At 37.7% G+C, this 26,907-nt stretch overlaps 1 protein-coding gene across 1 annotated transcript in view; it reads right to left on the reverse strand.

Moving 5' to 3' along the window:
* Window positions 1–26,907, reverse strand: part of PIBF1 (progesterone immunomodulatory binding factor 1) — a gene marked incomplete at its 3' end in the record, with an annotated part of 135,300 nt that overhangs the window by 81,773 nt on the left and 26,620 nt on the right. Inside the window, exons 8-9 of the mRNA XM_081997503.1 lie at window positions 21,835–21,960; window positions 17,898–17,996 (exon numbers count right to left, since the gene is read on the reverse strand). Coding sequence (XP_081853629.1) covers window positions 17,898–17,996; window positions 21,835–21,960 — 225 coding nt within the window. The remainder of the gene's footprint in view (window positions 1–17,897; window positions 17,997–21,834; window positions 21,961–26,907) is intronic.

A 26,907-nucleotide genomic window follows, 5' to 3' on the forward strand; every position in this document is an offset into this window, starting at 1 on the left:
TATCTTTTTCTCAAGGCCTTCTCAAAGTATCATTAGTTCTATAAGTATTATTATTTCTCAAAGTATTACCATCGTTAGCATGCAATAAAGATGAAATTTCTGAAATTGTAATGTGACAAATGGCAAAAATAGCAAAAGGAAGAGGTTTTGAGCACAATTCAGTTGGTAGGGCCAGAGCTCAGGTTTTCATAAAGATTTAGACAATCATTTACATGCATCAGTGTCATATTGGCAAAACTATTCTTTCACTTGGCACAATCACATTTCAGTTACCTTTAACATTTTTTTTCTTATTTTTAGAGATCCTTCTTCATTGTATTTCCTACACAGATACACAAACGAAATTTTTATTTTGAAAAATATATCATGGTTCTAAATTTTAAAACAAATTTAATATTTCAGAAGATTTTTAAAATTTAGATTTTAAATAATTTTTAAATTTAAATTTTTAAATAAACTGCTGCAACTGTAAACTTTATAGGAAGATAACAAGTACTAATACTGTAAGACAGAATTTAAGAATTTAAGAAGTGATGCTTAAACATGTGTAATCATTTCATAGACAAGCTACAATACATAGGTAAAATACTGAACTGTAGCAGGCAAGTGAAAGGTAAGCCTATTGTTCGAACTGTAACATAATTTTACTACTCTCTTCCTAAAACCCAGAGAGTATTAAAAAGGCATTCTTGCAGATCAAACATTTTCTTTTTAATAGGACACAGAAGTATAGTCCATATGACTAGTAACTAGCAAAAAAAGGTGATTAAAACCTACATATTTCTAAAAGACAAAAAAGTAACAACAACATTTCCATAACAATTAAATTTGGTAGATGCTAAATAAAATGTACAGAAGTTAAACTTATGCAAGTACAAAAATTATAGAGAAGCCTGTGCAATTTGATTTATGCCTTTTTGTATCTAGTTAATACAGAAAACAAACCCTCTGACAGGCTTGTATGAACTGTTAAATGATAAAGGATTAATGCTGGCATCAGAACTCTGTGTTATAACCCAGGAGAAAATAATCTTAGAACAGAAATTAAAACTCCATCTGAACATGCCAACTAGAATAGCTTCCACTAGGAATAGTAGAGAGACAGGAGTTTAATTTATGAAAAGATGGTTACAATGACAAAAGAATCAATGATCCAATCAAAATAAATAATAAACTTTCACGTTTATAAATCTTATAGGTAACTACGTTATTGACAATATCCACATTTGTAGGTTTGGATTTTTTTTAAATCATGTAAAAAAAATGCAAAAAGGCAATTAACATAGCGAAAAAAGTCTAAAAATTATATTTTTATTGCATTTTTATATTTTTTGAGTATTTGTATGATTAGTTTTCACAAAAAAATCCCCCAAATCCGTTTATTCTTCCTCTTTTGTGGCATTTTGTCTAACTCACGCATTATGTATATCGATATTTGCTGCCAATAATTCTGGGAAAATTGACATAACTTCCAGGTAACACCAAATCCTCTTTAAATAATCAGGGAGACTTGGAGGGAAAGGACCAAGGTCTTGAACTTCCTGGGCAAGTGCTCAAAGCACGTTACAAAAGAGGCAAGCTTAGCCATTACCTCCTCTTCTAACAGTGTTCTGGAGTGAACTCAATGCTTTTGAATGAGTTAGCCATGATCTAATAAAAACAGGCCCTTCAGGGACTTGAACAGAGTTCAAGCACCGTCCTACCCATATCAAAATAAGCACTTAGCTTTCCAAACCAGGAGACTTCCGAGCATGCATAGTGTCCTCTACCTAGATGTGCTCCAACTTGGAATGCAGGCTGATTTTAAGTGCCTCTGAGATTAGGTGGTGCTTAAGAACAGGAGGTATTGCTAAGACTTCAGCAGCATCTAGTCAAGGAAAATCTGCCCCCAGATATCACTATGACAACCTGCTGGAAAGCCATTAGCATGCAGAAAACCTGTACTTATGAAACATATATTATATTTCAAGTGCAGTCATTGCATACCTTGTTTAATGGTGCCGTCACATTTAGACCCCAAGAGACTTACACGCATTTTATATTATGGAAACAATATGGTGTATTATCCAGTTTTTGTCTGTCCTTTCTCCCCCTTTCTCTAAAAAGACAAATGCAAGCTTCCTCTTCATTTGGGTGTGGTAACTCTTCTAAGAGTTACTGTAAGATAGCCAAGATCGAAAATTTTGAAGGAGCATAGTATCTTCCTACCTTCTGTAGTTTCATTAACCAGATCTAATCCTTTGTACAATCGCAACTCTAGACCTACATAGTCTCAATGAACTTCTGTCAATGGAAAACTTTCCAATCACAGAATACAGCAGAGTCCCTTTAAAAAAAAAAAGCAGCATATAAAGTATATCATACTTCATAATGAAAATACTCACTTTTTTGACCAGCCTTTGACAAATGCTTGAAGGCTTAAACATTCTGCATTGGAAGAGGACACAATAAGAATGTAGGTAAAGCATAAAAGCTCCAAAAAACATGAATTTGTGGAAAGAGTCTATGCTGAACTCATTTAACTCGGAAAAGACAGGTGGGACTTGCCTCACCTAGCTTCAGATGTTTACAACATCAGTATCTACATCTGAGTCTGTTGTGTAGACTCCCTTTATAAGTCAATGGAAAGAAACACATACCTTATATACATGATTTCATCCCAGCACAGGCATTTAAAGTTAGACAAGTTTTGATGCCAGCCACAGTAAAAGCTGTAATGAAATCCATGTTGCATTTACTTACTTTTCTCAGAAACCAATGTCTGAACTCATCCAAAGTGTAACAGTATCACAGAATCATTAATGTTGGAAAAGACCTTCAAGATCATCAAGTCCAACCATCAACCCAACACCACCACGCCCACAAAACCATGTCCTGAAGTGCCACATCCACACCTTTTTTGAATACTATCAGTGATGGTGATTCCACCACTTCCCCGGGCAGCCTGTTCCTATGTCTGACCACTCTCTCAGTAAAGACATTTTTCCTAATATCCAATCTAAACCTCCCCTGGCGCAACTTGAGGCCATTTCCTCTAGTTCTATCGATGGTTCCTTGGGAGAAGAGACCAATATCCACCTCGCCACAACCCCCTTTCAGGTACTTGTAGAGAGCGATAAGGTCTTCCCTCAGCCTCCTCTTATCCAGACTGAACAACCCCAGTTCCCTTGGCCGCTCCTCACAAGACATGTGCTCTAGACCCTTCACCAGCTTCGTTGCCCTTCTTTGGACACGCTCCAGCATCTCAATGACCTTCCTGTAGTGAGGGGCCCAAAACTGAACACAGGATTCAAGGTGTGACATCACCAGTGCCGAGTACAGGGGCACAATCACTTCCCTACTCCTGCTGGCCACACTCTTTCTGATACAGGCCAGGACGCTGTTGGCCTTCTTGGCCACCTGGGCACACTGCCGGCTCATGTTCAGCCGGCTGTCAACCAGCACCCCCAGGTCCCTTTCCGCCGGGCAGCTCTCCAGCCACTCCTCCCCAAGCCTGTAGTGTTGCATGGGGTTGTTGTGGCCGAAGTGCAGGACCTGGCACTTGGCCTTATTAAACCTCATACGACTGACCTCGTCCCATCGATCCAGCCTGTCCAGATCCCTCTGCAGAGCCCTCCTGCCCTCCAGCAGATCAACACTCCCGCCCAACTTGGTGTCATCTGCGAACTTACTGAGGGAGCACTCGATCCCCTCATCCAGATCATCAATAAAGATATTGAACAAGACTGGCCCCAAAACTGAGCCCTGGTGAACACCACTTGTAACTGGTGGTGTTAATATTACATTAAAAAAAAAAAATCACAAAATTCTGTAACAGTGGCATGAATGAAACTGAGATCTCTGGAAAAGGATGTTCAAAGGTTTTCAATATTAGAACTGGAAGGAGATGTTCACATTGCACTGAACAAAATCATATCAAATAAGTTATCATCAGTATCATTACCTCTGCAAATAGCTATACAGAAGTAATTGGATGGGCACAATGGAAGAAATGGAGTCTGCCACCATCACATTGCCTTCCACTCACACAATTCCTTCATGCAATTGTTTTGCCTTTGCCTGCCTTAGACCACTCTTCCAAAGAGAAAGACTGGCATATATATTTTACACTCAGATGAATCCTACTCAGTAAAGTTTTCATGGCTGATGTCTCTTTTGTTTTACCTCTTTTATTCACATTTTGACTTTCCCTACCCCTCATCTTTATTACCTTTCCTCTTTTGCCTGTCATTAGTTTGCTGCAAGTTTCACAACATCTTAAACATAATGGAAGGAGAAGAATGCATATGTATTTGTCTGACAAAATAACAAAGACTCTCAATCCCATAAACTAACTTCTCCACCTCCTTTTTTCGATTTCTCCTTGATGAATAGTTAATATGTTTAAGACCAACTGGGGTGGCAGGGAGAGGAGAAGGGTTTTGAAATAGGTTTCCTTTACATGTTACACCACACAACTGAGGGAAAAGGGATTCCAGGAAATGTTTAAATGAAAGACTTAGTAATCCGAGTTTTAAATGTTTTCCCCATCTTCTTCTAAGTCTAATAAAAAGCTAAAGAAATTTTAAAGGGTGGTAAGTACAGTAAGCACTTACTGATAACATGGTGTTTCTTTGTAGACAACATACAGATGGTTAAAATTGGAACAGAGAATAATCACAGACTTGCGAAGTTATCCTGACCATGCACATTAAACTGACAAGACAAATGCTGCCAACATTTGGAAGAAATCTAGGGTGGTATTCAAATACAGACTGCAGAAATGTGAGCGTGTCTAAGCATAGGTATCAACAAGTGAGCAAAGTATCTAAGGTCTCATTATAGTACAGGTTGCAGATACCAGGAAGCCAGGACGGGAGTTAAAATAAGAAATATTAAGTAATAGATAAATTAAAAGAAACTTTCTCACAAATGGAATACTGGTGATTTTGAGTTGGGTTTGCTTGTTTGTTTGTTTTTAAATCTAAGTACACTTGGTCTGCCTCCCCCATTTTCCTCCCACTCCACCCCGATTATTCGTAAGTCCCTTTTAATCATACAAACTATTTAGTCTTGAGGTTTTTTCCTTAATATTTGAACTGTAAAAGCCACATATTAGGAAACAGATTAAAGTGTGGAATGCCATATATAACCTTAAACAATATAATATTAAAACAGAGATGGCACTATTTATTTTGAAAAAGTTGTAAAATTGAAAAATTGTACAGTAAAATGGCATGAAATTTTTCAAAATTCAGTTCATATACCTAAAGAAAGCTATCACTTGCCTGGCTAAAATACTCTATTTACAACACTTTGTCTGTAAACCTTAAGGCTTTTTCACAAAAGTATTCTCTCTATTTTACAGAATGGTTAAACCAAAACATGCTAAAGGTAAAAAAAACAAAATAAAAATAAGACCTCTACAAATGCATTTAGGCATATCACAAAGGACATTTCTGCATTCTGAAAGGTCTATTCACAGTCATCATGTTAGTAAAATATTATTTGGAAGCAGTTTCTAAAACTGGATGTAACATTCATTTACATGTATCTGCCAAGTTTTTAAATGTTTTAGAAGCTAAACTAAAACATGTTGAAAATGACTCATTGTGGTACCAGAATATGTACTGTAGGAAATAAGAACTCATTTACAAGTGGGAGAAATACACTCACACTTCATCTGTGGGAATTCACTAGACTTCCCTTCCAGTAAACATTATATTTTAAAATAATCATGGAAAATATGTTTCTTTTAACTGAAGTTTATTAAAGATTTAGATGGCTGGCATAACAAAAGAGACTTACAAAGATAAATGTAAAAGCTATCTTTAAAAATAATTCACAAATAATTCTGCCAGAAGATATCAATTTAGCAATAAAAAAGGCAATTATTTTGCTTACTCTAATAGATAAACTAAAATCGTTTAATACAGTTGCTCTGTATAAACAGATAACCATTTGAGACAAAAGACAAAATAAAGATTTGATTATTTTACAAAGTAAGAAAATGGGGGGGTGAAGGGGGACAGAGGGGAGAGCCCTAGCAGGCAAATTACCATAATGTAGCTCTTTTCTAACTTGTAGCATGTCAATCACTTTCTGTTCATCTGCACACTTTAATAATACAAGTACCTTGCAGGAAATGGACTACTTTAGAAAGTTTTTCTTTCTTTGAAGAGAGGCATTAATTTGGCACCACGAAAATAAACGTGAAATGTACCCCATTTATATATGCGTATAGAATACTTTGAAAAAAACCCAGAACTTTGACATAACACAGAAATTAGACCCAGATTTCCCAACTTGTGAGTGGGAACAGAGTGTCATAAGGGACAAAACTAAAACCAAAAAACCCAGCCCCACTAGCTTCTAAAAAGTACACAGCCTATAGAAATAAAAATGTCCTAGATGAATGTGCAACAGACAAAAAAGATACAGTATTTCCTCACATGGTTTTAGGTCTAAAAATCTTAGAATTAAGGTATCAATCAAGGCTTCACTGCACCTTCTTCTGGGCATTTCACAGAGGCATGGGATTTACATCAGTCACACTATGTTCATCCTCTACTGCTACTTACGGTACCATTTTGCACAAACAAAACTTTCTCCCCTTCCCATAGGGTTTTGAATGGGACAAATTCTTCCCCTCTCTACAACCCACAACCTATTCTCGTTGATGCCAGCAATGTATCCAAGGTAAAATGTGAACTTTTTGAGGCATCTGGAAACTTATGATCTAGATTATAATTCTGGAAAGGAAAAGGTTAAGATCTCAGAGAAATCAGAGCAAACATTAAGCAAAATTTCAGAAGGCATGAATCAGATGAATCAGTGCACTTCTATATCTGTTTACCCATGGCAACGAGCACTTTCCATGAAACAATTAGAATATCCATGAAAACAATTCCAGATGACAAATTCCACATCAAAGCAGAAACTAGATTATATACATACACACGCAGTAGTATTTATGTTAAAATACCAGCCAAGAGTTGCAGCACTTTGACAATATATCCAGTATTTAAATTTTAAAAGAAATATACCAATAGGCTTGAAAGTGCAAGTATGTACATTCATATTTTATGTATATATCATGAAATCTAATATTTTAGGAAAAGACTAAATGACTGACGGGTATAAGCATTTTACATAATTCCCAAGTTTCATCTCAAAGGAACCTAAATTATATTTCTAGTACACTTACTTCTACAACTACACTGCCATTTGATGCAAAAAGTTTACTTGCCTTTAAGAGAAAGTTTCTGAAGTTAAGCTGCCTCTATGAATATTTATTCTGTGGGTGAGAAGTTGGCATAAACTATGGCAATTTTTTTGCTTCTGGAGTACCTATAAGGGGCACACACACACAATCCCTATCCTCTCCATGCTTCATGAAAGGAGTTTGCAGGATGGTCTGTGCAACATCATCTTCAGTCATCAACATTAGTTTCCTTTTGGATACAAAAACCCGCTAATAAACAGAGCTTATAAGAAAGGGTTGAGCAGTGTATGTTCATATGAGCAACATCTTTATGAATTCTACCTAGTGCTAAGAACTGCAGAAGCTCTTTATTGCTTGTAGTAAAGCCCCTTGATTTACTCTTTCATAGGGACTCTTCCATTCCATTTCTGTTGGGCTTCTTCAGTTCCCAGGTTCTCTGTCCTTACTGCCTCTCACCACACTCCCCCTACCATGGAATTACTAATCATCAGCAGCAGTCCAGCATAGCTACTTTCATGCAGTGCTCCCCTCAGAGGCCCGTACACAACAAATGTTCCCATCTCACTTCAGACTTTGTAAAGTTCTGTTGTAAGTAACTTTTTTTTTTTAAATATAAAAACAGTTCACACCTATACACTCACTGATATAAATAACCCAAAGTAGTGCCAACCTTTTGGTGCCCCCACCATTCAAATGTCATGTCACATCTAAGTGCCACTGTGGCTATATGATGTTTGGTAAAAATGCTGCTAACATGTCACATTACCACCCTACAGCTATCCAGGATCAAGGTGTTCTTTAGCAAGCTCTTGAACTCTGGTTAACTATACACTGAACATTAATTGCACGTTCATTTTGCTGTTTTCACAGAATATTCTTACAGAGTTACCCAGATAGTCGTATAAGTAGACACAATTGTGCCATTAGATCATTTAGCTAGAAACACAAACAGCTGTAAAAATTATCTAAATAGCTTTGCACTGAGTAAACTAAAGGACATGGCCTTCCCACTACCCAATATGTGATGCAATACTTCAGTGCTGAAGGCATATAGTTTCAGAAAAATTTTACTGGTCTTCCTGAATGTAAACAGCTCTGTGAGCCAACCTTGACAAAGTCTGGGATTACATTCTTGAGGAAATCTTACCTAGAAACAAGACCATACAAAAGGGAAGTCAGCCCTCCAACCCTGCTTTTCCCATTTTTTCATTGAGGCACTGGTCACCAGACAAGCCAATCTCATGAAGAGAGAAAGAAGCAAACTGGCTGTCAAGGACTCACATGGTTGCTCCATCAGTTGTGAGCACTACATGTAAATACCATACTGACCCTCTCTCTTGAGAAGTCTTCAATATCATTAAGATTAATTAGGCATATTCAGTGCTGGATGGACCAATGGCCAAGGCAAACAGCTCCCTGCAGCTTACAGCCTGAAAGTACCTCATCTCACTGACGTACACTATTGTAGTAGAGTGTTTGTGAACACAGTATGATGGTCCTTCATTTACTCATAGTCCTTCATTTATTAATTTACAAATGGACTAGCTACCCTCAGTTCCAGCACAATATGCTACCCTTTTCCTTATTCATAAGAGTTACTTACAGGAAACAGGTATCGCCACCATGCAAGTGAGAACCAGGTTGAGAGCAGCAGAATTAGGCTTCCAGTTATACCCAACATTTTCTCAACAGTTTGAATGTGTTTCTGCAGAAGAAAAGCTCTGGCCAGAACTCATCCCAAAGCTCCCTCTCATACATTTTAGTCTTCAAGACTAACATTTCAGAGTTTACCATGAGTTTTCTACGAGGTCCATATGATTACAAAGCTGTACCTTCTCAAACCACCTATTTGGACCGACTGTTCTTCAACAGTCTAGATATGAGTACAGCATCACATCCTTTTCCAGAGGGTAATCAGAATGTAACCACAAATTCAGAAGGTAATTCCAGAAGACAAATACTACTAAAAGAAAACTTTTATGGTTTTCTTAGGCTGAAATATAATATTACATAAATAGCCATTATTTGAATATAAAAAAATGTTTACAACCATACAGAAAATGCAATAGCCCTGCTTTGAAGAATTTAGGTTTTGAATAGGCATTATAATACACAGTTTTGGTAGACATATGCAACTAACAATTACTGCATGTATTTACAGTCATGTTGTTATTTGTGACTTGTTTTTCTTCCGTATTCTAAAAACCATGTACTTGGAGTTTCCTATAAACAGGTTCTTTTCTCACTTGCCATTGAAATGTTAATATTTTGGGCTAGCTAAGGCTGCTAGGGGCCTCATGCACAAATATAGTCACAGAATCACAGAATCACTAGGTTGGAAAGGACCTTCAAGATCATCAAGTCCAATCATTAATCCAGCGCCACCATGTCCCCTAAACCATGTCCTGAAGTGCCACATCCACACGTTTTTTGAACACTTCCAGAGATGGCGACTCCACCACCTCCCTGGGCAGCCTGTTCCAATGCTTGACCACTCTCTCGGTGAAGAAATTTTTCCTAATATCCAATCTAAACCTCCCCTGGCTCAACTTGAGGCCATTTCCTCTTGTCCTAGCGCTAGTTACTTGGGAGAAGAGGCCAACACCCTCGTCGCCACAACCCCCTTTCAGGTAGTTGTAGAGAGCGATAAGGTCTCCCCTCAGCCTCCTCTTCTCCAGACTAAACAACCCCAGTTCCCTCAGCCGCTCCTCATAAGACTTGTGCTCCAGACCCCTCACCAGCTTCGTTGCCCTTCTCTGGACATGCTCCAGCACCTCAACATCCTTCTTGTAGTGAGGGGCCCAAAACTGAACACAGTATTCAAGGTGCGGCCTCACCAGTGCCGAGTACAGGGGCACGATCACTTCCCTACTCCTGCTGGCCACACTATTCCTGATACAGGCCAGGACGCTGTTGGCCTTCTTGGCCACCTGGGCACACTGCCGGCTCATGTTCAGCCGGCTGTCAACCAGCACCCCCAGGTCCCTTTCCGCCGGACTGCTCTCCAGCCACTCCTCCCCAAGCCTGTAGCGTTGCATGGGGTTGTTGTGGCCAAAGTGCAGGACCCTGCACTTGGCCTTATGAAACCTCATACAGTTGACCTCTGCCCATCGATCCAGCCTGTCCAGATCCCTCTGCAGTCCTTCAAGCTCAGATGGTTAGAAACATTCCAAAAACAAGTATCATTTGCATAGACAACCTGATATTTATAACAGAGTTTAAAAAAAAAAATCACTTTAACTTCATCTTCAGATAAAAGCTTTCATAGATTTTTTTTTTTATACATCCTGTCATTACATCCAGCTTGGACTTTTCAAAGGGACACAAAGCACATGCAGTAAAAAGGTTGAGAAGTTTCCCAGTGTTTCATAGCTTCTGTTCTGTTCTACATAGAATATCTGTAGGTGGAATAGCTGTAGTGTATCAGATGAAAGGCCCAGGTACCCTGATAATCCTGTCTCCAACTGTAGCCAAAAGTGTATGTTTTGAGAAGAGCAAGAAAAACTCCTGCATAGATTGTATTCCTCCCTAATCCTCTCCCACTAGTGTCCAACTATTTCTACCTCAAGGGTTTCCTCAACTGAATGTGATTTCTACTTGTTAAGTAATTCTCAAATTTCTCTCTGAGCTTTTTCAGTCTCCCTTTGAACTCACATAAACTTTTAACACCCAAAACATCATTGGTAATGAGTTCCAAAGGACTCCTATTTGTTTATCCTGTCAGTACTCACCGTTAACTGAGAAGCTGTGAGCAGTGAATCACAAAAATGTATGTATACATGAGGGATACTAACAATCATAGCAAAATCATGGGCTGCAATGGGAATTTCAACCCTATAATTCAAGAAATACAGGAAGACTAAGCAGCAGCACCCTTATATCTTATAATGACTCTTTGAAGGAATTTATAACTGCTTTCAAAGTTGTTCTCAAGGGCACCGATACATTTTCAAGCTTCCCAGGCTAACAGAAACCTAAGGACTTAAAAGAGTAAATAGTGTCTTTGGTACTCAGCATAATAGCCAGCACAGAATTCTAACATCTTGCCTTCACTAATCTTAATGGTTTAAGATTAAGGCATTTTGGCAAGCAGGAAATTATCAGGTAAAACAAGAACATCAAGACTCAGAGAAAGTCTTTATGATATGAGGATATGTTCATATTACAGACTTCCCAAAGCATCTTTCAGAGGCTAATAATATTTTGTGAGAATTATTTCTTAGAAGCTGGGACAAGAGGAACTTAAATAAAAAGATTTCTAGAGCTATAAATACAATCATTGAACATTCCTTGCACTTCAAAGCCTGCGTTCCAGATGTAATAAAGCTCAGAAAGGTCAGCCATCAGCCTAACTTATCATTCCTATGAGTCTTGACATTGATAATTCTATAACATCAAGACAGTTACAGTTATGAGGTGACTGGTTACAGGGCTTAAAGCATTCAATCTGGAAGAACGCTATCTTAGCTAAGACTGTAGAATTTTGAGATCCTTATTAGGGAACAACCAAAGCCAATTAGGCATGCCCAAGCAAATGTGCAGTCTTCCTAAACTACTACTCATCTATTTGATTGTCGTGGTTTAGCCCCAGCCGGCAACTAAGCACCACGCAGCCGCTCGCTCACTCTCCCTCCCACAGCGGGACGGGGGAGAGAATTAGGAAAAACCTCGTGGGTTGAGATAAACACGGTTTAATAGGACAGAAAGAAAGAAGGGAACAATAATGATAATACCAACAAAGGAATGTATAAGAACAAGTGATGCCCAATACAGAAATTGCTCACCACCCCGTGATCGACAGCCCGTCCCCGAGCAGCGATTTCCGCCCCCCGGCCAACTCCAGTTTATGTACTGGGCATGACGTCGTATGGTAGGGAATATCTCTTTGGCCAGTCTGGGTCAGCTGTCCCGGCTGTGTCCCCTCCCAGCTCCCCGTGCACCCCCAGCCTGCTCGCTGGCAGGCCAGCACAAGAAGCTGGACTGTCCTTGACGGCTCAGCAACAACCCAAAACATCAGCACATTATCAACAGTTCCTCATCCCAAATCCAAAACACAGTCTCACACTAGCTTCTATGAGGAAAACCAGCTCTATCCTGGCTGAAACCAGGACATTGATCAAATCAGTTAATTAGGTTTTCTCCTTCTGTTTATTACAATGCAGCTTAGAATCATCCATTAAGACGTAAACTCCAAAAAACATATCCTCAGAAGAAAAGGGAAAAAGAGTAGGAGTCTCCCTAGTCATTTCAGTAGAAATATGGGATGCACAGAATTTTTTTTGTTATGGATTTCAGTGCTGCTTCTACAGCTTGGAAACAAACTAGACCCAGTCACCTGGGAAATGGAATTTTTCTCTGCTTCTCCATCATGCTATCACTCCTGGTCCTTTCACTGCCTTCTTTGCATTGATTATGAACTTCCAAGAGGGTGTCTTTCAGCAATTTCCATGGCATACATGGAATTTTACCCTTTTAGCTGCACCTTCTCATCAGAAGAACAAGATGAAGGTAGTTTTTATAGGAAATGTACAGTAGTTACATTGGCTAGGGCTGAAATCTAGACAAGGTCTAACAATGACAGTAAAGGGCTTGGTTTTATTCTGATAGAAATCCTAAGTGTTATCAAAATTACATATACATATCACACTACAGAAGTCATAAATGAATACAGCAGCAGAAAATTATTATTACCAAAGAAGTATTTTAGAAAACACTAACGGAGTTAATTGAAACTGAAGATTTAAAGCAGTAGTAATTTTCAAGATCTACATAGCTGTTCAATTCAAGGGATTACAAAGCACTTCATATACGGAAGTAGCAGCCATGTCTAGGGAGTAAAAGGCTATGACAGTAGTTTTTAATATAGGGTTATGGCAGCTTTGGCAAAGAAATATTTGGGCCAGAAGATTTCAGCATGGCTCTTTTTTTAATTCATATTTAAATCTTCATTTTATGCAAATACTCTTGAAGAGATAATAGGCCCTTATTTAAATATTAGCAATAAGTCCAGCACACAAATACATTGACTTAATCATTTTAAGATTAGAAACCTGTCATTTCAGTCAGCAACATCCGGATTATAAAAACAAGTTAATAGAAGGGGCAACTAATTAATTTTAATGTTTCTATTAACAATGAATGTATAATGTAATAAATGCTAATCTAATAATGACATTTCTGCATACTCAGCAGAGATTCTAAATGCAAAGTAGACCATTTATTTATTCAGTAAATTTATCCAATTATCTTCTCATTCTAAGTTCTCCATGCTTATCTGCAATTAATAAGAAGATACAGGTATCTTAATTTCATCTAATTTAAACACCCATTTTATGAAGAGGATCGATCACCTCTTTCCATCACCTCCAAAGTTTAAGACAGATGACTGAAAACAGACAGCATTAATCTCACCTCCAAATGAATTCTCAAAAGTACCACAATTATGAAGAACAAAGACAACAGGGGTTAAAAATAGATTCAAATTATAAAGACCAATGGATGGACTAAAAGGAGTCTCCAAAATGTATACACGGCTTACAGCTAACTGGAAAGAAAAGCATTAAATAGGTAAACACAAACATAGAGAGAACTTTTTGCATATTTATTTTAACCTTTGAAGGGAAAACAATTGCTCTCAGGAAATGTCAATGACTTTTATTCTATTTCATTTTTTATTTGAGAAAGGCATTTCTAAATAGAAACACTAAAAATACTCCTAAAGGTATTTTTACCTGTTGCAGATTGTTCATTACAAATCTAATAGTTTTAAATAATTGAGCTACATATATCAACCAGAAATGTTTAAATAATAATCCAAAATCCTTTGAAATCTTTGTAGAACAAACCTAAGACTCTAAAGTAATTTTGTTGCCATCATCCTGACTTTATTCAACCCAACTATAAAAACATTGTTTAAAAATGCCTTTTCATCACCTGTGCATACTCAAATAAGAAAAAAAAAAAGTACATATTTAAAAATATCCTATTACCTCATAGACAGAGGCAGGAATTTAGACCTCCCACTAGCTATTACAAAACTGAGGTTTTCTTATAAACAGTGCCCACCATAAAGTTGAAGGAATAGTATTGCCACAGCACAGTTTTCTTTGAATATTCTGTTTACTGCATACCTATTTTGTTTCTCTTCATTTTTCTACACTTCCCACTTCATCATTACAAAGCCAGGAAAAGAAAAAATCACTTTGAGTACATCATGTGAGCAGCAATCAACTGTAACAGTAGAGATTTTTTTTTGTCACTAAGAAAAATGAGATTTTGTAAAATCACACCATCTATGGATTTCCCTTGTGTTCCCAGTACTTCTGGAATTTTTAATCCAATTTCCACTGATACAGTACTGGAAAAAGACATTATACTCCTCAAGGTTTAAAGGAAGTGAACAATCAAAGGCAAGAAATGGCTTTTGTAGGCATTCCCTGAGGTAAAACGCTCTTGTATGAGCACTTAATGTTAAGCCCATATTAGACCTTAGAGTCACTTCGAACAAAGGAAGCATTTCAATTTGATGTTGCACCTTATATGAAACTAGAAAATTTAACCAGTAGGAAAAAGTGGATAGGAAACCAGGATGCATTTGTTCTACTTCTCAGAGTTGTTTTTTTTGTTGATTTTGTTTTTTTGGGTTGGGAGTTTTTTTGCAAAGAGAAGAGAGTAATAGATTAATAGTCAATAATTTGAAAATAACACTGCAGGAATATTCAAGAGAACGAAAAGTTGTAACATATTTAGTGTCTACACTATACTATGTAGTAGATGATGGAGCTATTGTAGAATTGCTGTCCTCATTCAACCCGAAGACACTTTCAGTTGAGGTAATACAGCCTTAAAATTAGAAAAAAGTCTCAGTCACATAATTAGCACTTTAAAACAAAGTGAAAATGTTTCCATTTCGTCATAATTTTTTTAGAACACGTGTGACATTGACCATAGTTTAATCCACAATATCAAATCAGTTAGTTTTTTTTCATTGTCACAGGTAAATGAAACATGGATTGTCACACAGAATTTACAGCTGTATAATAGCTGTAAAGAGAGCAAAAAAACTTACGTCCTGACATCATAGTGATCTACTTTGAGGTTGAAACAGCAGATTCTTTCTCAATATAACTCTTTCATGAACATTATCACTTCAGTATTCACTTGGCATTTGTTAGCAGCTATTTACAAAAAGCTATCACAAACATCAGTAAGAAAAATGAAAATAACTGCACTTGACTAGAAAATTGGGTGTTAGTTATACTTCCTATCACAAGATTTGCCAGGGGCTTTATTTAACCACCATTCAGGCCAGTCAACATTCCACATACTTCTGAAGCTTTCAAACATGTTTGTTTGTACAGATTGTGATACCAGTGGTAACTAGGATGAGTCACCTTGTTTTCACTAAAGTAGAACTAGCTGTTACAACCACTTAAATATAGAATTGGACAACACAGGTTTTCCTTTTTTATCTTAGGGGGTTTTGGTGATATTACAAAATGTCTTTGTTCCACAGAACTGCCACATGTCAGTCCACACTAACTTCAGAATTTGGGGTCTTTTAAGTTGAGGCATTTATTCCATCTCATTGTGACAGTTTGCTACTTTGCAGTTCACTTAGGTAGATGATTTGGAATGTGGAAAAAGTCATGGTCTTGACACCTGTACTGTGGTTAGAAGGGAGGTAGTTTTAAAGAGAGACACCTACATTTTAAGGAAGACAAGTATGGGTTTTCCATTTTCCCAAGCAGAAGTTTCTTCTCTGAAAAGCATAATCTTCTGCGGAATACTCTACTTCTTTGAACTCCAAAAAACAGTATTAATCAACTTATTAACTTATTTAATTGAGGAAAGGAGAGTTTTACTTAATTGGAGAGCTTATCATTAGAAAAAGCTACAGGAGGACAGAAACAGGAGTGTGTCAAACAAGATGATAACAAATGGCATAATACTGACTTTCTTTTTGTCCCCCTCTAAAGCTTACATTTTAAAATCTTCTTCCTATACTTCTGATTGCACAGGAACTTCCCTCCTCAAAACAGCAACAATATGAAAAAAAAAAGACACATTATATGCATGGGTATACAGCACAATAGAAAAGGTTTTTCTCCATGGTTCTTAAGTTTAAAAAAAATATGTTAAGAATTATAAAGTTGATATTTTCATTAAAAACAAGAAAGTGTGCATACTCATATTATCATACACCAGACCTACTTTCCAGAAGAGCTTCTAGTTAGATATGAACTCCCCACATGTCATAGTAAGTCTTATCATGGTGGAAGGTACGAGTCTCATCAGAAAGAAACACATAATTGGCTTACATTAGCATTTTATTTTGATTCAGGAGATCAGTTTTGAACCAAGTTTCCTGGTTGTCCCCACTTAGCCAGCTTTGATTTCCACATTTTTATTTGCACTGTGGAGCCATCATCTCAGAGTTTGATAACTGAATTCTTTTTTGAGAAGCCAAGAACACCTAAAATGCACTCTAACCACTAGAAGGCATTCAGCACCCTTGTGCTCATTCAGCCAAAACTAGAATTCATCTGAAGTAAAATCCCGGAAACTCAACATGGATATCAAGTCCTCTAATGCATCTCATTTACTCTAGAACTACTATTGTTTGACACCACTAGTTAGCACTGACATTTTTTTCAGTCCTTTCTGGCTACACTGAGGGAAATGCTATTTCTTCAGTAATATCACCACTGTAATTTAGGAACTGTACATAAAAATTAAAAGTTTTAATTAATTTGCTCCTATGTTTAAGCTAGCAACATTTTAACAGATTACTACTTGTAATTAAAAACAATTCCAAGCAAAACCAGTTCACATCAAGTACTTTCTTTAAGTAGATGACTAGGTGGCACAGTTGGTTAATGAACTGACCTTGTAATTCTAGAAAAAAGATGTGGATTAAATAATGAATCAAGTCCAAAATTAAGGACGCATGACAAACTTACCCTGAACAGCTTTGATGACTGTCCATAGTTTTAAATTACCTCATAATTTACCATAGCTAATACTCTAAATTTACAAAAAGTGAAGACAAGGTGGTGCAGAACAGGACAGTAAGACTGCTTGTAAACAGGCAGAAAATCAATCATGGTTTCCTTCTCCATATGAATAGAATTGTACATTTGTATAGATACTATATTTTATGCATGGAATATGAAAGACTGAGAAGAGACAGCAGTAAGAAAAGCAGCATGTAGCAAGCATAACTGCTCATGACTACTGCTCTCTATCCACACTGTACAAAAACTATTAATTGAAGTAATCATACAAGATAATTTTCTACTTTCAACTAAAGAAAAAAACCAACAGAACAGGTTCAGAGTTTGACCACTGCTACTGTACAGTACAAAAACCAGATTCTTGCTACGAGATGCATAATTATGTTTGCTTGTCTTTACAGGATTGTAGGAGGAGAATCAAACTTTCATAGTGTTACTGCACTGGTAACGGAAAAAAAAAATTAAATTAATTAGAATAAAATAAAATTAATTAATTAGAAGATAATTAAATTAATTAATTAGAATTAAATCTGTGACTTCTTTTAAACAAAATTTGTAATTCAATGTATTCTTTATAAGCAGAAAGCCAAAGCAGTCATTCCTCCTACGTAAAACTCCTAAGATACAAATATAGTTACACCTTTAAATTTTTTATACACATTTTAAAAGATACTTACTGTTCTAAGAGTTGATCATATTTTCTTAAAGCATCCTTTTCAGCAAGAACTGCTCTTTCTTTTTCAGTGACAGCATTATCTCTCGCTTCTCTCAGATTTCTGAAGGAAACAGAAGTTATTCTGTGAAGAATCTGTTAGGAAAAGGACTGTTTTGTGTCATGAATTACTACTGACTGATTTTAACTTCAATACTACCTTCTTCAATTCTCACAGAATGACAGAACGGTTTGTTTATCTATATGCCTATTTATTACACAGGCTTTACTTCTGTGTAGTAAATGAATATATACCAGCAAAGTTTGCAGTTCTGAAATTCTGAAATTCTAAAAACAATGATCAAACCACCTATTTATATGCAGAAATACATGAATAATTCTAGAATACTAGAACTGTAAATTAGTTATTTTTTGTAGGAATTAAATAAATTCCAATAATTTTTCTCGGTACTTCACTAATAACTAGGGGAATGCTGTCCTCCTAGCTGAGATGATCCACAATTTTTATGATACTGCAGGAAAAGATTAGCTAGGCATAGAAATCCTACTTCCACATACAACTAATTGGCTAGTTAGTCCAATTTATAAGTTACTGCATATCATTGGTGTCTCCTTCTGGCTTCTACTGCTGGCATCGTTTCTGATCTGCACAGAACCACTGTACTTTTTCAATTTTTTAACCAAGAAGAATCAGTCAAGACTTGCAAACTCTCATTCTTATTTCACTGACACAAATGAGAATAGTATCATATGAAGAATAATACATAAAGTATTTGTGTTAAAAAATTATATAAATAGTCTGTTAACCTGCAGTCTGCCTGTAGCATAACACTGCAATAAACTGTACTAAGTGGAAATACTGCTGAGACAGTGCTTACGAGCTGTATCTCCATTATTCGTTGCAACACAGTAACACTCAATTTGCCGACAACAACAACCAACAGTGGTTGTTGAGGACCTGACACCTACATGTGACCATTTTCAAGGATTTTACTTTAAGCTACTTCTGGTTTGCTCCTGTGACCTGAACACCTACTAGCGTTTGGAATATATCAGATGATCTTAAGAGACTCCTTTCAATTTCGTTTCATCTAAAAGGAATCCTGTTCATGTGCTACAAATGTGAGCACAATACCACAAATTCAAGCACAAACTGTGAGGCAAGCAAAAACGTGGCAAGCAGCAAAGACTAGAGGGTTTCACTTCAAAACCACGTTCTTCATCTAAACTAAACTGTTAATGTAGATGCAACCAAGCTCTTCCTACTGAAATTGTTTGTTCTCCCTTCCCCCACAGGAACTTTTTGACTTAAAGCAAAGCAAAATTATAGTCTCAGTCAAATTTTGAAGAGAAGAGAAACGTCAAGATATAGAAGTAAATGGAAAATTATTAAGCCCATGTAAATGCTACCTAGGTCATTTTAGCCACACTACAGGTATGTAATTTTAGTTACTGGGCTACAGAATTTACTGATGAAATTCAGGGACTGATCTTGAGAGTAGATTCTTTAAAACTGACTCATACCAAATTATAAAAACATGGTAATTAGTTTTGTTAACAGCTTTAAGATCAAGCATACTGTGTCTCAGAGTAGGAGTGAAATGTTGCATCCTTAAGACTAGAGTAAGGGAAGTGGGATAAAAATTAAATGGTAGGAGATACACAGAGTCTTGTTTAGGCAAGAAACTATTTTGCTTAACTGAATAGCTAATCAATTGAAAATGCAATAGAAGGAAAAAGCACACAAGTGTGATATTACCCAACCAGCAAGATGACAATCACAGATGTCATGTAACTTCTGTTGAACTATTTTCAACAGAGTAGGAAACACACTAGGGATACTGTCAGTTTTCAGATTGTGTGATTGCGATTTTAAGAGAGGTAAAGCATCTATTGGATAGCTGCACATGCAGGACATACGGGCCATCAGGTATCTAGAAAATCTATCATACAAGTGAAAGCAGCCTTCTAAAATGGGACAGAAATACCACCTACAGATTCATTAACAGTAATGTGAAAAAAAAGGTGGATGAGGGCAGTGGAGGGGAAGCAGAAGCACAGGGGCATCTATATAAGCTTTTGAAACAAACCCCTTAGCAACAGCTATTTATTGCATTTCAGTTCACATCGCTAAACCTTTCCAGAGCACACAAACCAGATACTAGTCAGATTGAACCAAGCCAGAAGATGTGCTCAGGGGAGAGCATCTAACATGCTCAAAACTACTAAATTGTGTTTGATCTATGGGAACAGACTACAGCTAATCTAAAGTCAAACCTTATGCAGACATTCACGTGCCCCGTGAATACACTGATGCTTGCTAATGCAAACACAGCCAATGCTGACTACAACCAAACAAGTGAAACTGATCCCAAAGAAATTAAGAATTAAAGCATCACCTTTTTATTGGTTGTTCCCCCACTCATTTTAGCTTCTTGAACTGGCTCATCCAAGTGTAAAATAAGTGCCAATAAATTCAAGGGAAACATCAGGCTCATCAGGCTTGGCAAAGTGGTGAGGAGTAACAGCAACTGAATATTACATTAGCTTAGCTGTAATATTATTCTATGCTTTGAGCCTGAAGATGAAACCAGCATCCTAGCTTTATTTTCAGTCACAATCAGCATCTCATCGCATCACACAACTTCATTGTAAACTGCTTTGCCCACAATTTGGGGTTCCACTTGTCTCACCATTGAGCAGCACCTCAGACTGGGAAGCATTGTCTTACGATGGAATTTTTTAGTATTTTGTAGAAAGAACATATGCTAAAAATCCTTTTTTTTCAAAATATGAAGTCAAATCTAAGGGATTTACATTTCACAAGTAACTATTTCAAAATGAGGAAGAAAATGTCTGTAAATTGGTTCCAGATACAAATTAAATATCTTTCAGTAGCTTTCTCAATGATATACATACCCTTGTCAAATCTCCACCAACAGTGGAGGTTTAAATTTATACTTTGTAATCCAAAATAGATTTGCATACAGGAAGTGGTTTGGATGTGTGTGTGTATATATATTTTACTCACACTTGCAAAACTACACAATGATGTAATTTTTTTTAATTAGAACCTTTCAGTTGACTGGAAGACAGACAGCAGGAGTCATGTTCTTTTTTCACTCTTCCAAGCAGTAACAAAACTACCTATTAGAGGAACAGATGCTGATGCCACAAATATCTTTTTACTACAGTCATTTCATTCCCCACAAGACACTTTCAGGACATCTACAATGAAGATATAATGAATTATTAAACACTCCTCCCATTTTAAAGGAACAAAAGGGGGAAAAACAAGCTCAAAAACAAATCCAGTGCCAAAAGTCCAAATCCTTAGATCCCTAAAAGCTTATGTATGTGCCTAACTCTGCATGTAATTCCATGGAATTCAACAAGATGACACACATACAAAATTCAATATGCAGGTCTTTGCAGGACTAGGATCTTCTTCAAAGGAGGATTTTATAATAACTTACAGGAAATCAACGCTTTTGCAAATCATAATGCTGTAAACAATCTCAAATAGATTTATTTTAGAAAGGCATAAATCTTATGGGTTTCTCTCATTTTTTCTGCTTTATTTTCTGCATCAGCACCTTCTCTTCTGTTTTCCTGGCACAGTTTCAAGATTGTCCATATATTAACTAACACTGTACATATGAACAAAATTGAAACCACTGATGTTTATCTAGAACATGAATTTTAATAATACTTTTCATTGATAATGTTGGATGTCCATCATTTAATAATAAATATAATACCATATACTTACTGTACAATTTCATTTTAGTTTTTACAAGATTCTCATCAGTATTACAATTGAACTTCAATTCAAAAATTTTGATCACCTCTCAAAGCCAGTCAACTAGGACTATACCTAAGCACAAACCAGTACTTGGTTGTCTTTGCCCTAATTAGGTTATTGCCTGCATCTTATCTACCTGTTTTCACGTTCATACATCTCTTTTGAAGTGCTTCTTAGTTGCTCGATTTCTTGATTTGTTTTCAATCTTATTTGTTCCAACTCTTCATGCAGTCTCTTTTCATATTCTGTTTTATAGTGGTCTCTATAAATAAACAAATACACAACATGGAAATTAAAATTAATTGTACTGGACAAAATATCAAAACTTCAGGTACAGTTGTACAAGTACAGCAGAGCACTTCTTGATTTTACATTTTATTTTAATTCTTACTCATTTTCCTCCTAAATTTCTTGACATACATATGAGCCTCTGTTGTTGTGCAAACTGAGTAAAACTCAATAACGAATCAGTAATATTTCAATGGGGATTAATAAAAGCTTTCTGAATACTGCTTTATTTTTTTTAATGTAATTTGACACTGATTAACCACAGAACATTATGCTTAACATTCTTCCAAGAATTCTTTGTCAGCCTCTACATGAGTGTTTATATTAATCAACCACTTAAAAAAAAAAAAAAAAATTCCTCACTTTCCAAAGTTTTCTAGCTTCTTCATCACTGGGTAAGAGTTGATAAACTTGTTAACTTACAATACTGCCATGCTACTACAAGACTTTGTTGTGTACTATTTGTACCTTATATAGGGAGAAAACAAGAAACACTGAAGATTACATGCTGAAGAGATTTGTGGAGTCAAAAACCCCAAGATGTGGGCATTTTTGTAACCTTGGAAGCCCATGACAGATTGTAAGGAATCCCATAAAGAATTTCTCCTACAAAACCATAAAAAAGGCTTATGTTGTAAGTCCTTAACAGCGATGGAATGTTAAAATTTTATAGCATCTAGTTAATGTTCAAGAATAATCAATCAGCAGTGAAGCAACTGGTAGAAATTACAGGTTTGGAAATATAAGCATGTTCATGAAGAAATGTGCATTTACAACTGTAAAAGGTTTTAGATTTCTCCGAATTGCCAATTGTGTGATAACCCATAATTGTTGGAAATCAGTACTTGAGCTGGCCAAAATGTCCTTCATGTTAACTAAAAGCCCCAAAGTATTTAAATATCAGAAAGCTTGCTGTCCAGGTTTTCCTGTTTTCTTTTTATTGAGACACTGAATTTCAGTTGACTCTTCCAGGTAACAGTAAATTTCTCTCCTCTCCTTCCTCAAATGCACTACAGCAAAATAGTTTATGAAGATCTTTGATACAATGAATAAGTTTATTTAAAAAAAAAAACACCACCAAAAACCCAAAAAACACACTTTACTGGAATATAAGGTCCCCATTAGAAACTTTTTGTGTTCTTTATGTGTTATATGGGTCAATATACAGGAAAAAAAAGTACGCTGAAGATCAGGACCTCAGGATACAATTCTTATGTGCAGAATCAAGGAGCATTACTCTTTTTTTGGTACTTAGACAATTTCTATTACCATTACTACTTGTGAAAAAAACATTTCTGTCATTGAAAAAATTACACCTTCCCTCCCATGGAAAGACTGCTAAAAGTCAGGAAGGTTCAGTGAAAAAAATTAGAAGCATCTAGAAAAGTCTTGAACACCCACAGTGGTGTCACCGGAAGACAGTTCAAAGTAATGCTTATCTTTATGATGACTAAAATAAACAAATGGTATAGTAAAGGGCATACTCAGAGTATATAGCTTGACTGCCTTGTCAATGCATTTTAACAAACACCAACTCAGCTGCTGCTGAAGCAAAGGACCATCATTCATGATTTTTATTTCTGACCTGCTGTTACGGTCTTTTGCTTGAGCAGTAGTTAGAAATGTTTTTGCCTTATAAAGTTCTTTAGTCTTCTTCAGGCTGCAGGCTTTAATGAGCTTCTTTCCAGGCCTATTATTCATAAGGCTTTAAACTGCAAATAAACTAAATGTGACCTGAATATCTCAATGCAACTATGGATTGTGTTTAAAGATCAAACATATAAAGGGAAACCTTCTGTGTTGGTCTGTGCTTACACAGAGATTCCCCAAGAACTGCACCTATGAGCTGCTGCCATTCTTCTTACCACAATCTCAACCTATTTTAAAGTGTGTCTTTCTAAAAATTTGGCAGGTTAATCCCTCAGTTTCCTAGAGTCTGTAATTTTCTAACTACAGTACCCCAATGCCAGCAGTTGTGACGGTGACCAGAAGGTGAATTATTCTTTATTCCTAAAAATAGCTAATAGGGTTTGTTTTCATCATCTTCATTCCTGAACTACAGCAACCAAAAGAGCTCCAGATATGAAGCAAGCATCACAAATCCTCAAATTCTTCAAAAGGCAGCAAATCGAAGATTATTACCCAAACTGATTGCACCTCCAGGTAGCACTGATGACTGCAGAATGTCCATTAATTGGTACAGTTTTCTGCTGCTCTACTTTTGTACCTCTCTAATTTATATAACAAATAAATAGGATTTTGTAGAGGTCTCTAAGGAACATAATACCATAGATATTTGACATGAGAGATGGATGGTTTTAAATTGCTGAATAGACAGGAAACCCCACTATGGGATGCAGTCTCAGAATATGCACACAAAGAATGTACATGTGTGTGGGACAATGTAAAGAAGGGACAGCTTCTGCAATATTGCAGACCACATGGACTTTACAAAAGGATACCCCCATTTTACAAAAGAAATCCTATATTAAGGTTTTTACATTTTACATTACATTTTTATGTTAGGAAATGACCTATTCGAAGTTCATCAGCAGGTCAGCAGCAAAACCTTGAATACAACCTAGGCTGCCCAAGCTGCAGTGCAGTCCTACACAGTACACTGTCTTCTCTGCTATGCTATATTGTCCCTGCAAAAGACAATAAAGACCTCTAGAGCAGAGCAGACATGCCTGCATTATTCATTACATTTAATATCTGTCTTACGAAAATTAGCATCATGAAGAGAATCACCAATAGCAATGATGTCAAGAGAGAGATTTGGTAACAGTACAGTATCCCAATGACAGTATCAAAATCTCTAAAGGTATATTGGGTCTGCTGAAACGCAGTTAATTTTCCCCATCGCCTCCCTCATAGTGCTGTGCTCTGTATCGGTAGTCTGAATGGTGTTGATAACACACCAAGTTTTGGCTACTGCTGGGCAGTGATCGCACAGCATCAGGGCTGGCTCTCCAACATTCCCCCTCTTGCCAGTAGGCTGAGGGTGAACAAGATCTTGGGAGCAGACACAGCCAGGACTGCTGACTCAAACTGGCCAAACGGGTATTTCATACCATATGATGTCAGCTCAGCAATAAAAGCGAAGAGAAAGGTATGGCAGGGCATTCATTTTTTCAACATTTGTCTTCTGGAGCAACCACTACACGTACTGAAGCCCTGCTTCCCAGGAAGTGGCTAGACATCACCTGCTGATGGGAAGTAGAGAACAAATTTTTTGTTTTCCTTTGCTTCCACATGCCACCTTTGCTTTTGCTTTATTACACTGCCTTTATCTTGACTCACGAGTTTTTTCCCTTACCTGATTATCTCCCCTCCCTGTCCTGCTCAGGAGAAGAGTGATAGAGTGCCCTGGTGGGCACCTGGTGCCTAGTCAAGGTCAACCGACCACAGTCCTTTCTGGCACCCAACGTGGGGCATGAGGAATTTGAGGTAAGGATAGTAATTGGGAGAGGTAATGGGCAAAACATGGACTGAACACAAGCTAGAGTGTGAAAAGTGGAATGATTGTGGGGAACTTCTGCTGTTGTAGTAATTGTGGTGAAGGGATGAGGGGTGGATTCTGTATAAACTGTCTACTTTGATTCGGTGTTGTGATGATTTGTTTTGATTTTGGTGTGGGGAATTCTTTTTTGTTGATGTGAATAAAGTTTGTGAAGACTGTGTGATGAATGGGGACTTTAATGATAATTCTTAAATATGTTATTCACAGAGGTGAGGGGAGGGATATATTGGGTTTCTTCTGTGGCATGGTTTTCGGGCGAGGGGCTGCAGGGGTAGCTTCTGTGAGAAGCTGCAAGAAGTTTCTCCTATGTCCAACGGAGCCGATGCCAGCCAGCTCCAAGATGGACCCGCCCCTGGCCAAGGACAAGCCAATCAGCAACAGTGGTAGCACCTCTGGGATAACATATTTAAGAAGAAGCGAAAAACAATGGCAACAGCAACTGCAGCAGGAGAGAGGAGTTAGAATACGTGAGAGAAACATCTGTGCAGACACCCAGGTCAGCAAAGAAGGAGGAGCAGGAGGTGCTCCAGGGGCCAGAGCAAGGATTCCCCTGCAGCCCATAGTGAAGACCATGGTGAGGCAGGCTGTCCCCCTGCAGCCCATGGAGGTCCACAGTGGAGCAGGTGTCCACCTGCAGCCCGAGGAGGACCTCAATGCCGGAGCAGGCTGAGGCATCTGAAGGAGGCTGTGACGCCATGGGAGCCCCAAACTGGAGCAAGCTCCTGGCAGGACACAGTGGACCCATAGAGAGAGGACCCCACATGGGAGCAGGTGGATGCACCCGAAGGAGGCTGTGACCCTGTGGGAAGCCCAAGCTGGAGCAGGCTCTGGGCAGGACCTGTGACCCCATGGAGAGAGAAACCCATGCTGGAGCAGGTTTGCTGGCAGGACTTGTGACCCCACAGGGGACCCATGCTGGAGCAGTCTGTTCCTGAAAGACTGCACTCCATGGAAGGGGCCCAGGCTGGAGCAGTTTGTGAAGACCTGCAGCCTGTGGGAAGGACTCACGTTGGAGAAGTCCATGGAGGACTATCTCCCATGGGAGGGACCCCACGCTGGAGCAGGGGAAGAGTGTGAGGAGTCCTCCCCCCGAAGACAAAGGAGCGGCAGAGACAACGTGTGATGAACTGACCACAACCCCCATTCCCCAATCCCCCTGTGCTGCTCAGGGGGAGGAAGTAGCCCAGGAGAGAGAAGCGTGGGGAAGGTGTTTTTAAGATTTGGTTTTATTTCTCATTATCTTACTCTGATTTGATTGGTAATAAATTAAACTGATTTCCCCAAGTTCAGTCTGTTTCGCCTGTGACAGTAAGTGGTGAGTGATCTCTCCCTGTCCTTATCTTGACCCACAAGCCTTTCGTTTCATTTTCTCTCCCCTGTCCAGCTGAGGATGGGGAG

The sequence above is a fragment of the Phaethon aethereus genome (genome assembly GCF_964289735.1).
Source record: "Phaethon aethereus genome assembly, chromosome: 1".
Lineage (NCBI taxonomy): Eukaryota > Metazoa > Chordata > Aves > Phaethontiformes > Phaethontidae > Phaethon > Phaethon aethereus.